The sequence below is a fragment of the Canis lupus genome, chromosome 13 (assembly GCF_011100685.1).
Source record: "Canis lupus familiaris isolate Mischka breed German Shepherd chromosome 13, alternate assembly UU_Cfam_GSD_1.0, whole genome shotgun sequence".
Classification (NCBI taxonomy): Eukaryota; Metazoa; Chordata; class Mammalia; order Carnivora; family Canidae; genus Canis; species Canis lupus.
In genome coordinates this window covers 3906470-3920707 of record NC_049234.1, presented here as the reverse complement: position 1 = coordinate 3920707, position 14238 = coordinate 3906470, and the positions used below count along the sequence as shown (strand labels likewise).

The 14238-nt window shown below is 40.7% G+C and overlaps 1 protein-coding gene across 2 annotated transcripts in view; it reads left to right on the top strand.

The window, feature by feature from the left end:
* The window catches only part of RRM2B (ribonucleotide reductase regulatory TP53 inducible subunit M2B), a 64107-nt gene extending 51085 nt beyond the window's left edge, over positions 1-13022 (top strand). Inside the window, exons 9-10 of one of the 2 annotated variants that reach the window (XR_005368448.1) lie at positions 9563-9776; positions 12878-13022. Coding sequence is in view for 1 of the 2 variants with exons in the window: in XM_038555244.1 (XP_038411172.1) it covers positions 6083-6088 (6 nt within the window). In the remaining variant the exon portion in view is untranslated. Of the gene's footprint in view, positions 1-6082; positions 6105-9562; positions 9777-12877 lie in introns of those variants that run through there. The other variant, XM_038555244.1, reaches the window with a different exon arrangement.
* Positions 13023-14238: the final 1216 nt, after the last annotated feature.

Below are 14238 nucleotides of genomic sequence, written 5' to 3'. Positions count from 1 at the left end.
GCAGGAACATGAAGACTTTTAAGTTTTCTATTCCATTGTCCAGTGGCATAGACTACAGTAGCCAGACAGATCTCCCTCCCTCCTATACATCCTCCTTACAATGAAAAACAGTTGGCAATTTTGCTTTGCAAACTTAGTTTCATCCCAGACATTTGGCCATAGGGCTTGGAGCATGAAGGACATCTTTGGAGCCCTTTGCATGCTGAAATTTGGACCCCCAGAGAAGAGACACTTCTCTAGCAAAGAGAGTCTGAGTGGGACTTCTCAAAATGTTAAATAAAATTGTAAAAAATGTAATTATGAGAAATTCATTTTCATCTCATAGCCAAATACTTTGGGGTTTGTGTTTGTCACTCATAGGGTGTTTTTTAATTTGATGTATTAACGCTTGGTTCATTAGCCCTGGGGCAATTACCAGCTTGATGGAAAGAACCACATCATAATAGACGGGACCAGAAGGTGGCCTGCCTCTCGTGGAGCCAGTGCCTGAAAGAGTACCAAGCTGACCTTCAGCTTGGCTGCCTGGCAGGGCCTGCAGGGATCAGTTTATTACCCAGTGAACTCTGCTGTTGTCTTTCCTACTAAATCTAAAAGGAGAACTATGGTTTTCCCTGACAGCTTAGTCTTAACGCTTTTGTAACTAGTAGAAGGGGAAGATGACAAAAAGGGATGTAACTGGGGCTTAATTTGAAAAGACCATAATACAATGGCCATCAGATATGAAAATGCATGTGAGACCAATCCCCCAGATGCAGAATGTATACACAAAATTGTGCAGAACTATTCCATGGTGCTTGGACCCTTAAGTGAGATGGAAGATATGAATAGGAGTTGGAGTGGAACAGGGAGAAGACGTGGGTGGATTTCTTTGGAGAGAGATGCTGTCCTGTTGTGAGTCCCACCATTCTCCAAGGAGGGATAAGTTCTACTTCCATTTCAGGTCTAGCAAGGGAACTTACATAGGATCCCTTGGAGAGCTTGATGTGTGTTCCCTGAAGTTGAAAAACATGGTGGGTGAGGGGACCTGTACTCACAACTGAGAGAACTCTGGTGCTGTGGCAGCAAAATTGAAGTGGTTGTGCTGGGCCAGACTTTCAGTAATGCCCATGGACCAGACAGAAAGAGCTGGCTTGGATCTCTCTGAATCCTAAAGAAGAGCAAAGGAAGGGCACTTTTTTTTTTTTTTTTAAGTTTTCATTCATTTGAGAGAAAGAGGGAGAGAAAGTGAGCGAGCATGAGTGAGGGGCAGAAGCAGAAGGAGAGGGAGAAGCAGACTCCCACTGAGCAGAGAGCCCAATGCAGGGCTTGATTCCAAGACCCTGAGATCATGACCTGAGCCAAAGGCATATGCTTAACAGACTGAGTCACCCAGATGCCCCAAGAAGGGCACTCTTTTTTTTTTTTTTTAATGTATTCATGAGAGAGACAGAGAGAGAGGCAGAGACGCAGGCAGAGAGAGAAGCAGGCTCCCTGCAGGGAGCCTGATGTGGGACTCAATCCCGGGGCTCCAGGATCAGGCCGGAAGGCAGCGCTAAACCGCTGAGCCACCTGGGCTGCCCAAGAAGGGCTGCCCCATACTTTTCACTCTTAACGGTGAAAGTATGTATGGGGAGGACCTCCAGAAGAGCGGAAGCTAAAGGTGATCGAAAGCCATCAGAGAGAAGAAAGCTGTCATCACCCACATCATGGGATTGCAACTGAATGAGGGCCCAGATCTTCAGAAAAGCCCACTAAAGAAAGAGCTGGCTTTAAACATCTGCCAGAAAAAAATAAAATAAAATAAAATAAAATAAAATAAAATAAAATAAAATAAAATAAAATAAAATAAAATAAAATAAAATAAAATAAATAAAATAAACATCTGCCAGACTAGGAAGTACAAATCTAGTTGAGGGAGGTACCAGTTTTGGGAAACTGATTCTGATGTAGGCAAGCAGGAGCAAGGAGAGAGGTAGAGAAGAAGACAGAAATGCTCCCACCAAACAACCTCTTTGTGAAAATAAGGGAATAAGTCTATGGATTTGAGTGGTGACACTCTTCCCTCTCCCCAGAGTTGTTCAGTGTCCAACTTGCACAATTGTGATGACCCTGAGACAAAACCAAATGCATGGCTCTTTTACAAAAAAGGAAAATAGGTTTGTACTGAAGGAGGGGGATATATTTGATATATTTAATGGTAAATCAAGTTAGAAGTTTTGATTAATATCTTGGACAGAATATTCAAATTACTCAGTTGATCTGTATTTGCAATGTATGGACCCTAGGAGAGTCTATAAAACCCAAGAAGGAACAAAACAGGCTGTGTTACCTACCAAATTTTCATCCAGGGGTAGGGTATGCTCATTGAATGAATTTTGAAAGGTCATTGGGGGACAAAAATAAACTTACATTTTGTTTACAACTCGATTTAACACATGAAGGAGGAAGAAGAAAAAGACCCCTGAAATTTTAAGTAGATTGAACTGATTGGATTTACCTTACAAGTCTGAACAATTTTCCATATTGGAAAAAATAGCAAACAAGTTTAATTTTATGTACTGAGACTTCTTTAAGTTGAAGAGTTGTAAGCAATTAAGGACGATTCCAGAGAGAACAAGGAAGGAAGATAAACTTGAACCCCTGGTAAGAGCCTGATTGATGTGGCTGGGAAAGTGAAGTTGAGGTTCTCTAGGGAATGAAATAGTGACACTTCAGTGTGGGAACTGGAGGGCTGATGCTTGTTTTGTATAGGACTTTGGGGAAAAGTCTACAAGGAGAACTTAACTGCATAGTTCTTTGCTGCTGGCAACCAGACTCAGATTACTGGGTCCACGGCTACCTATTTAAGGGGAGCCTTACATCAGACATCAAGATCAAGATGCTCAGGGGCACCTGGGTGGCTCAGTCTGTTAAGCCTCCAACTCTTGATTTTGACTCAGCCCATGATCTCAGGGGCATCAGATTGAGCCCTGTGTTGGACTCTGTGCTGGGTATGGAGCCTGCTTAAGATTGTCTCCTCTCCCTCTTCTCTCCTGCTAGATCCTGGGACGCCAGGATCATGACCCAAGCCAAAGGCAGATGCTTAACCAACTGAATCACTGAGGCACCCTAATTTTAGCCATTCTGAACAGTGTGTGGTGGTATCTTATTGTGGTTTTGATTTGTATTTCCCTGATGAGTGATGTTGAGCATTTTTTCACACTACATTCTTATGCAGCCATCTGGCCTTGCCTTTTCTTGGTCTCTGGGCTTTTCCATGTTGGACTTGCTTCTGCTCACATTTTCTTCCACGGTTTGCCCTTCATGTGGCCTCTGAAAACTTTTTCTTAGGTACCTGTCCTGAAAGCTAAATCTTCAGACTTCAGAACTCCAAAGCAGTGTTTCCCAACATTTTACCCATTATGGCATACTGAAAAATGACATTTTTGTTATGCACTGTGACAAACTGGCAAGATTTAGAGCCCCAATGGAAATTTCAGGTAACCAGCTCAGGGTTCCAGCCACTGGAAGATTGAGGGGTCTGTGTATTGGTATATGCTTATTGGGATGCTCTGCTCTAGTAGACCTGCCTTACTCACTGGACTATGAGGTTAACATCTGCACTGGTTTCCTAGTTCTTTCTGGTCCTGCTTACCTTTCTGACCACAGTGGACAATGCTCTGTCACTCAACTCCAACTGGCCTCACGATACTTATACCATTCTTACCCTGAGTAGAGTTCTCATACCTGTACTGTATGATATCTCATGGGAACTTGTTAGACATGAAGAATCTCAGGTCACACACAGACCTTCTAACTAGAAATCTGCATTCTTATTCTCACCCATCTGGTCATATTCCTACAGTTTATTCTGGTTACTTCCCCTCCATTAGTCTGTTGGTATGTTGATATTCTCTAAAAACAGCATAACATAAATTCTCTCTTTGAGAAAGAAAAAGAGAAATCAGAAACATGAGTCTTCCTTTAAGAAGGAAATCAGTTTTCATAGGGAAACTTTGAAGGAAACATTTGAACCTTCTATTCCAACACTGCTTGTAAATTTCTTTCTTTTCTATTTGCTGATAAGGAAAGTCAGAGGATTCAGTGTATTTTTGACCTTCAGGAGCTAAATATTTATTCATTGATTATGGATTAATTATAGAATGAATAATTAATGGAGATAAGTCTCAAACTTTACCACTCGAGGTGATAAAGTTCTTTGTCATCCAGGGTAAAGTAGCATGGCAAGGACTTGATTGATGTCAAATTATTTTATTACAAGAATCTATTTTTATCCATCTACTATGTAATTACAATGTGTCTGTGTCCCTCAAGGGCCACAAAGTATGTTTTAGGTAATTATGAGAAGTCACAAGACATGACTAGAGTAATAACTACTCTAGTCATAAACTAGAACTAGTTCATAAACTATACATAGCGCAGCCCGGATGGCGGTTTAACGCCGCCTACGGCCCGGGGTGTGATCCTGGAGACCCCGGATCGAGTCCTGCGTCACGCTCCCTGCATGGAGCCTGCTTCTCCCTCAGCCTATGTCTCTGCTCTCTCTCTCTCTCTGAATAAATAAATAAATCTTAGGGATCCCTGGGTGGCGCAGCGGTTTGGTGCCTGCCTTTGGCCCAGGGCGCGATCCTGGAGACCCGGGATCGAATCCCACGTCGGGCTCCCGGTGCATGGAGCCTGCTTCTCCTTCTGCCTATGTCTCTGCCTCTCTCTCTCTCTCTCTCTCTGTGTGACTATCATAAATAAATAAATAAATAAATAAATAAATAAATAAATAAATAAATAAATAAATAAATAAATCTTAAAAAAAAAAAAACTATACATATTAGTCAATTCGGATAAAACTGAACTTAAAATAAACCTTCAAGAGTTAAAATTCTGTTAGTGCCAAAAGTTAAGTTTCTTGTTCTAACAGCCTTAAAATCATGTTCTAATCTCTGATATGGGGACGCCTAGGTGGCTCAGCATCTGCCTTCAGCCGAGGGCGTGATCCTGGAGTCCCGGGATCGGGTCCCACATCAGGCTTCCTGCTTGCAGCCTGCTTCTCCCTCTGCCTATGTCTCTGCCTCTCTCTTTCTGTGTCTCTCATGAATAAATAAATCAAATCTTTTTAAAAAAAATGTCTGGTATGTAAAACACCAGTTCTCTGTTTCCCTCCCTTTGTATAGTGGTTAAAATAAAACCAAAACACAAGACCAAGCTCTGTTTATTCCTCACTTCTACACTTTCAACAAACTGATCCTATCATCTTTGGCAGGAAAAAACACGTTTGGGACAAAGCATTGTTAAAAGACTGTCGCTCAGGACGCCTGGGTGGCTCAGCGGTTGAGGGTCTGCCTTTGGCTCAGGGCGTGATCCCATATCTGGCTCCCCACTGGGAGCCTGCTTCGCTCTCTGCCTATGTCTCTGTGTCTTTCATGAATAAATAAATAAAATCTTAAAAAAAAAAAAAAGAAGACTGTCCCTCCTGTCACCTAACAGAATCTTAACTTACTATATTTTACTGTTTCCCTTTATAAACTTTCTCCTCTGGCTGTTCACAACCAGTGTTTTAGGGACAAATTCTGCTATGACTGATAAAAATTATGTTCATGGTTAAAGAAATACCTTATATCATTTTTTAAAAATTCTATGAATAATCCCATCCTCCTTGTGTTAGGTTACTTGTAGTATTCTGTTGAGAGAGTTCTGCAGCTATGACAGGAAAATTTTGACATGCTTTTTCTGATTTGGTAGTTTCACTATCCTCATGAATTTCATACAGTATGCTTCGGCTACATTGACCTGGCATTTCTTAAATGGTGGCCATTTAAGCTGCTTCACATTTTTCAATCTCAAAAATAATTTTGTGCAGAATTTTTTTCATATATGCAATAGCTAACATTTATTACCAGTCTCTGTGTGGGGAATAGACTCTAAGATGGCATTCCTAATCCCCAACTCCTGGTATTCACAACATTGGATAATTTCCTCACCTTGAGGGTGAGTAGGACTTACTTCTAATCAATAGAATATGACAAAGGTGATAGGTTGTGATTATCTTATATTATATAAGGCTCAGTTTTTCTAGCAGACTCATTCTAGGGATTTTTTTCCTTGTTAGATTTGAAGAAGTAAGTGGTCATGTTAGAAGATCCATGTGGCAAGGAGTTGAGGGCAGCCATTAGGAGATGAGGATGGCTTTCATTCAAGAGCCAATAACAGCCCCTTCTTCAGTCAAGGCTTGAGATGAGAATCCAGCTCTGGCTGACACTTTGATTGCAGTCTTGCAGAGGACCTAGCAAGCCATATGCAGACTCACACCCCACAGAAACTGTGAGATATGAAATACATATTGTTATAAACTACAAATTTTGTGGTAGTTTGTTACGCAGCAATAGAAAATTAATATGCTCTGTGATAAATATTTTACAGTTATTAACTCAATTGATTTTCATGACAGACTTAAGAGACTGATAATATTATTATTCTAGTGTTTATAGATGAGGAGAATGAGGTTCAGGAAACTTGTCCAGAGCCACACAGCATGTAATGGTAAGGATTTGAAGTCAGGCATCCAACTCTAGAGTCCATGGCCTACGATTTCTACATTCTTGGTTTTATAGACATAGTACCAATCTTTCAAGAAGGCAGAATCAGTTTATAACTTTACCAGCAGTGGATAAGGGTACCTATTTCTCAATATTCTTTCCAGCATTGGTGTTTGGTTTAAAAATGATAATTTTATAAGTAAGTAAATCACAATTTCTAAAATTTGTGCACTTTTTTCTTCTGTGTCCTCAGATTTTTGTTTTCTAGCTCTATTCTCCTTTTCTTGAACCTTTTATGGGTAGCATTCGCTTTGGGTATTATGGGAAGAGAGGTGAGCTAGTAAAGAAAGGATCTCCAATTTTTGTCCTTTCAAGTAAGAAAACAAAAATAAAAAATGGAAAGAAAATAAATTTTAGATTAAATTAAACTTTTGATGGATGGCCAAATGAAAGGACTGACATAGAATGGTATTTTGAAGTCTAACATGCCTGCCCATTTATGGACTATATTTTAATTATACAGTCCATGGCTATCAAAGTGCCTAAAAATTTAATTTCTATTTTAGGAAGGGGAATTTTTTGACCTCTATATATCCTAGTTAGTTACTTATTGATGTATATCTTCTTTTTGCTTGGGTAAATGATCTCTGGAGCTCTATAATTAATTTTCTCCATTGTACCTTCCCCAGAAATGCCATCCCACAAATTGTGCTTCACCCAGTAACAATCTGAATATGCAAAGAAATTAACATGGTAGCAATTAGGTTTATAAAGCAACATTGTTTGATAGATTTAAATTTGTTTTTTTCCCTGAAATAAGCCTAAAAAGTTATGAAGTTTGCAAATTTACCCAAGGAGGAAGTACAAAATCACTGATTTCTGTAATAATTTTCCATGACATTATTATTAGAGAGCAGATGTTTTCTCTTTCTGAAAGAAGACAAAGATATCATTTCAGTTCATGAAATTGCAAACTTCAGATACCTCTCAATGAGAATGGAAATAGTTCAAATATGAAGGCACTCCTTTTTGTGGTGGTGTGGTTGATGCTAAATTTTTTTTTTAATTTTTATTTATTTATGATAGTCACAGAGAGAGAGAGAGAGAGAGAGAGGCAGAGACACAGGCAGAGGGAGAAGCAGGCTCCATGCACCGGGAGCCCAACGTGGGATTCGATCCCGGGTCTCCAGGATCGCGCCCTGGGCCAAAGGCAGGCACCAAACCACTGCGCCACCCAGGGATTCCGGTTGATGCTAAATTTAATGGGAAAACAATTAGGATGTAATACCCAGAATTTTTTAAGATTTTATTTATTCATGAGAGACAGAGAGAGAGGCAGAGAGAGAAGCAAGCTCCACGCAGGGAGCCCGATGTGGGACTCGATTCTGGGTCTCCAAGATCACACCCTGGGCTGAAGGCAGGTGCTAAACCACTGAGCCACCCAGGCTGCCTGTAATAGCCAGATTTTTAAAAAAATTTTTTTTATTTATTTATGATAGTCACAGAGAGAGAGAGAGAGAGAGGCAGAGACATAGGCAGAGGGAGAAGCAGGCTCCATGCACCAGGAGCCCGACGTGGGATTCGATCCCGGGTCTCCAGGATCGCGCCCTGGGCCAAAGGCAGGCGCCAAACCGCTGCGCCACTCAGGGATCCCTAATAGCCAGATTTTAACAACACTTTAAAACAAAGCATTAAATCATTAATCAGTTAATTAATAAGATAGATGGCAGTGTTTTTGAAATCAGAAATCTAGAACATGTAATTACACCATGAACATATTTGTGAGAACAAACATTACCTCCCCAACCCGTGGAATGTTTCATGATTAAGGTACCATTGTACCTCCCTAATTGTATAGATTGGCTTTCCATGATGAAGAAGAAGCTGATGAAGCTGATGATTATGATGACTAATGATGATAGCTACACCTGAGTAAAGGTTTGCCATGTGCCAGGAATATCACTGTATCTCATTTAATCTTCATCATGACCATATGAATAAGTCATATTATTATCTCCATTTTACAGACGAAGAATCCACAGCTCAGAGAGGTTAGGTTGCTCAAGGTCACATGGCTGGTGGGAGGCAGAGATAGGATTCAGATTCAGGCATGCTTGACCTCAAAGACCTCTAACTTTGCTAAACCAGGATATGCAACTCCACAAAGTTGGTTTAATTTTGGATTAACCCAAAGGGCTGAATCTCATATATTAACTCCAGAGACACAGCCAAAACAAGATTACAGACAAAGACCTTTTTATTTTCTTCTTCCTTATCAGGATCACCTTTCAGACATTTTTCTCTGACACTTGAAGATAAGAGATGTCTATAATCCTACCAAAATGCTTATGACTTGAACATACCTTCTTTTTATCCCAAGTATATTTGTATTGTTAGATACTGTGGGTGACTTGCCATTACTCAAGTGGTCCTCTTACTTGGAAAGGTGATAAGCCTGGCTGTTTATTCCAGAACTCCACATCTCTTAACAGTGAGAAGTATGGTCACTTTCTCCACAGCAGGCACCCACCATAGGAACTGTCCATGGTGGTTCCTTTTAGAACTCCCAAGTCATATTAGGACCTTCTAGTATGAGGCATGGTGCTGAATTTCTAGTGAGGCGCGCTCTCTCTCTCTCTCTCCTACTTACCTCCTTCTTTCCCTCCTTTCTCTTTTTCTCTCTCTTTGTATATTTATGAATTAGATGTATATCTATCTAACTTGTCCTCTTACATTACAGATTTTGAGATTCTAATTTTCTGATGGTTAGAAATGGCAATATACTTATTATATGCTAAAACAATAAAATAAAGATCTCTAATGAGAAGGATCATAGGATGTCTATAATATGTTCACAACATATGACATCTTTGTATTAAATGCCTTATGTTGTTAATCTTTAAATACCAGGAATATAGAAATGACTATAATTATAGGACCACTTTGATTGCATTTCTGAGTATATGAACCACTCTTTCAAGAGGAAAATAAACCACCTCACTATGGTAGACTATATTACTGCTTACCTGTAATTTTGGTGCTCTTCTCTATAGTGTCTCTGTCAATTGGGAAGATTATACATCACTGCCTTGTTGTACTCAGAAGTAGCCATGTGACTTCCTTTGGTCAATCTAATAATGTGGGCCACTTCTGAGTAGAAGCTGTTTGTCAGCATGTGTGGCCCACAATGCTACAAGAAGACTTCTCCATTAATTTGAGCCCCAAAGTGAAATTAACTGGATCAGAGCAGAAGCTGACCCTAACTTGGTAAGTAGAATAAGGGAGAGACAAATCTTTGCAGCTATAGGCCACTGAGCTGTTTAGAGACACTTCTTGCCACAGTATAACCTAGTGTAACATGACTGGTACTTTTATCATTCTCATTTGTCACTGTAAAACCCACTAGGGAATAAGCAGTCACAAAATAACTTTCTAGTAGTGATAAACAGTAGATTTTTAATTTAATACAATAAAACCCATGTGGATTACAAAATCCTCAACCTTCTTTTCTCTCTGCTGGGTTGAACCAAGACTTCTTTTCCATGCTGGGATATTCCTGATAGTGCTTCACACTAGTTTCTGGGCTGTCTGTATTAGTTTGCCTAGGCAGCCATTACAAGATACCATAGATTGAGTGGCTTGAACAACATTCATCGGTGCTTACATGCCAAAAGCAAACAAACAAACAAAAACATTAAAAACCATAGGTGGCTGTAAGAATTTCAGTCACTATGCACAACATTTCTCTTTAAAAAAACAAAGTTTCCTAATTTCAAAACAGGAGTCTAATTGCACCTAGTGATAACCTAAAATTAAAGTAATTCCTTGTTTTCTTTTCCATTATGTTTACCTTGTTAGAATGAATGGAAGTTTTAGACCTTATATTGGGTTCCCTTGGAAACAGATTCTGAGACAGAGAGTTATATGCAGAAGGCAAGAGAGGTGCTCTTGGGACATACACATGTAAGGACATGAAGATGTAAGGATTGGTCACAGTGAGAAACTAACCAGCAACATGGCTGTGACTGAGACTTCAGCTCATCCCAAAGGGATCTGGTCTTCATAATTCTGCATCAACCAGTCATGGCTGTATGCTGCCCTCTGGAAAGAGTCATAGCTCTGGGCAAGGTGTAGCCCTGTGGCTGAGGACAACGTTCAGTGAGGGACACAGCTGTAAATTGTCAGCAGCTGGTATGAGCAGATGGGGGAATATGTGCATCTCTTAAGAGGAGATCTGGGTAAAGTACCACAGGATCCACTGCAGCCCACCCTTGTGCCATTCATATTGACTTACTACTTATAGTAACTTTGTCTCACCCTGGAGCAGCTTTCACAGGATTCTGGTTGGTCTTGTGTTTTGGGGATTGAGGGTAAGTGGGGCTGCTGCTATGTCATCCCTTGGTCTCTTGAAGCCATGTAATCTACCAATGGGGACATAGCTCCACACAATGGTCATTCATTTCAGTTTATCATCTCTGAATTGGCACCTCAGTTTTGTCTTTAAGAGACTGTTCTGTTGTTATTAGACTGATGGCTTCTAGTGTTGTGTAATCTAATAGGACCAGTGGATGCCATGGTCATGTTCCCATTACTCCATTTCTTTCCTGGAAAGAGAGTCTCTCATTCTAAGACAATGTTATATGGAATTCCACATAGGTGGATCAAACATTCTGAAAACCTTTGGTTGGTGATTTTTGGGCCAAGGCCTTGCAGGAAGGAAAGGCAAACTTATGTCCAAAATATGTATTGATTTCAGTCAAGATAATTTGCTGCCTCTTGCAAGATGAAAATAGTTGACCTCTGCAAGAGATGGTGTCATGCCAGGGGGCTTAGCTCTGTTGTTGGCATGTTAGACATTTAGCAGTGGCAGTAGCTAGATAAGCTTTGATGAGTGGAAGTCCATGCTGTTGGACATAACCCTCATCCCTCCCACCATGTCTATCATCCATGAGAAGGATGGGTGATATTAGAGGCTGGCTTATGACAACTGGCCAGTCATCCTGTCTACTTCATTGTTTACTACCTCTACTATTGTGGATGATCTCTGTCAGGTGTTAACATGTAATACATTGATATTTTTGCCAACTATCATAAGTCCAAATGTCTCTCTCTTGGATCTTGTTGACCCTGGTATTCCAATCTTTCTTTTTCCAGTTCCATGACCAACCAGCCAAACTATTGCCACTCCCCTTGAGTTTGTATATATTCTTTTTTTAAAAAGATTTTATTTATTTATTTATGAGACACACACACACACACACACACACACAGAGGCAGAAACACAGGCAGAGGGAGAAGCAGGTTCCATGCAAGGAGCCCGATGTGGGACTCGATCCTGGGTCCCCAGGATCAGGACCTGGGCTGAAGACCGCGCTGAACCGCTGAGCCACCCGGGCTGCCCAGTATATATTCTTACATCAGTTCACTTCTTTTTTCCACAGACAGTGGGTAACTAGATACACTGTTTGGAATGCTGCATAATGGAGGATTTCCCTATCTTTCAGAGTCATTACTAACTGACATTATAAATTAGCAACAGGCTCCCACCAAGCTTTGGGTCTTCTAGCTCTGTCAAACAAAATATCACAACAGAGCTTATTTTTTACAGTTTTAACTCTGAACAACAGAGTTTATTTTTCACAGTTTTGGAGGCTGGAATTCTCAGACCGGGGTGGCAGCATGATTAGGTTCTGGTGAAGGCTCTCTTTCTGGACTGGAGATAGTCACCTTCTTGCTGGGTCCTCACATGGTAGAGAGGGGCGGAAGGAAGCTCTCTGATGTCTCCTCTTATAAGGGCACTAAAACACATCAAGGGGTGCCTGATTAACAATCTCATCTAAATCTAATAACCTCCCAAAGGCCTCATTTTAAAATACCATCATATTGGAGGTTAGAGCATTAAAGTATGAATTTTTGTGGGGCACAATGCAGTCCACAGCACAAGGCAAACTCATCCTTGAACCAAGATCAACCTATTTCCTTCCTCTTTCAGCTGATAACAAGCCTTCCTTACCCCCTTATGTAGCTATAAATATGAGTTAAAGTAGAGGGATTCTGGACCCTCTGCATCTGTTGCTTATTTATATCCTCTCACCCTGCTTGTGCCTGATCCTGGATATACCCCTTCCACCCTATGATGTTTTGCTCACTTTTGACAGAACCTATCCCAGGGTGGGCAGCTGCATGGTCACTGGTGTTCCAGGCTCCATTTCTACTAAGGCCTGGTAGCATGCAAGTAGCTGCTTTTGAATTGTATATAGTGCATATTTTATCCATAATAATTACAAATGACTTTTTAAATGTAATTTAATGATTAAAAAATGGCTTCCTATTACCTTCATGATAAAATCTTGACTCACTCCTCACAGAGAATCCAAGGCCCCCAAGGACCTGGTTCCTGTCAACTTTCTGTCTTCATCATTCTTGCCTCATGCAGATATATACTCTCTGTTCCATCCCTGCAATTTCTACATAATCCACAAATGTATCCTTCAAGATCTTGGCAGGAAACAAATGATATACACAAAAGAGGTAATTGAAGAGTTTACTAGAATATTTACAAAGGTGTGGACAGGGTTAAGGGAAACTACAGTGGAAGGCCATTACCACCTCTAGACCTAAAAAGGCAAGTGAGGAAGTTATCCCCAGGATCTTGAGTGAGATAGATCAGCCTGCGGAACTGGAGCTGTGACCCTTCTCCTTCTCAAGGAGGCAGCTGGGGGGACATATATCTGAACGTTGTCTCTCACTTCCCTCTATTCTCCACCTGGCATATCTCATTGGCTGAAACCAGTTAGAAGCCAGAATCAAGGGACTTCCAGAGATGCATTCCACAGAGGCCAGCCCCAGGGTACAGAGCAGAGTGGACAGAGTGCACAGTGGCTCTGGAGAAGCAAACAGAATATGGATCATATATACTATGCATGTGCATGTGTTTTTCCCTCTGCCTCAACTGCTCATCTGACCCTGACTCCCTTTCCTTGCTACCTTGCTCATATAAAAAACTGAATCCTCAACCAACAACACTCATGCTCAGCCTTTCAATTCAGATAGTAGTCCATACATATCTCAGTTACAGCATAAAGCACATTGTACTGTAATTGTTTATTTACCTGCATGTCTCCCTCTTACTAACATGGTTGCTCACCCAGGGTAAGAGCTGAGCCTTTTGTATCTTTCTATTTGTAGAGCCCAGCACTGTGCCTGGCACTTAGTGGATGCTCAATAGATATCTGTTGGTAAGCATCTTTATTTTCCTGAGAGTGGAAGCTCTTTTTTCTAAACTTCAAAAGTTTGGTTACTTAACAGGAGCAAAATTCCATTGATTTCCATGTCATAGCAAAGTTTTAAAAGCCCTTTCTTATTTAAGGAACAAAGCCATTTACCCTGTATCCCAGCATTAGTGATGGCTGAGAAGTAGGTAGAACCTAGGTCTTCCGTCTCTTAATCTATTGCTCATTGCTCTTGTCACTAGATGTCCCCAAATGAAAGATGGCTCATACAATTTTAACAGGTAGAAATCTTAGAGGGAACATTTGAAATGAATGAGGTTTTAAAAATGCTTAATTGAAGAAAATGTACCATTTTAAATTTTTTTTTTTTTATGATAGTCACAGAGAGAGAGTGAGGCAGAGACACAGGCAGAGAGAGAAGCAGGCTCCATGCACCGGGAGTCCGACGTGGGATTCGATCCCGGGTCTCCAGGATCGCGCCCTGGGCCAAAGGCAGG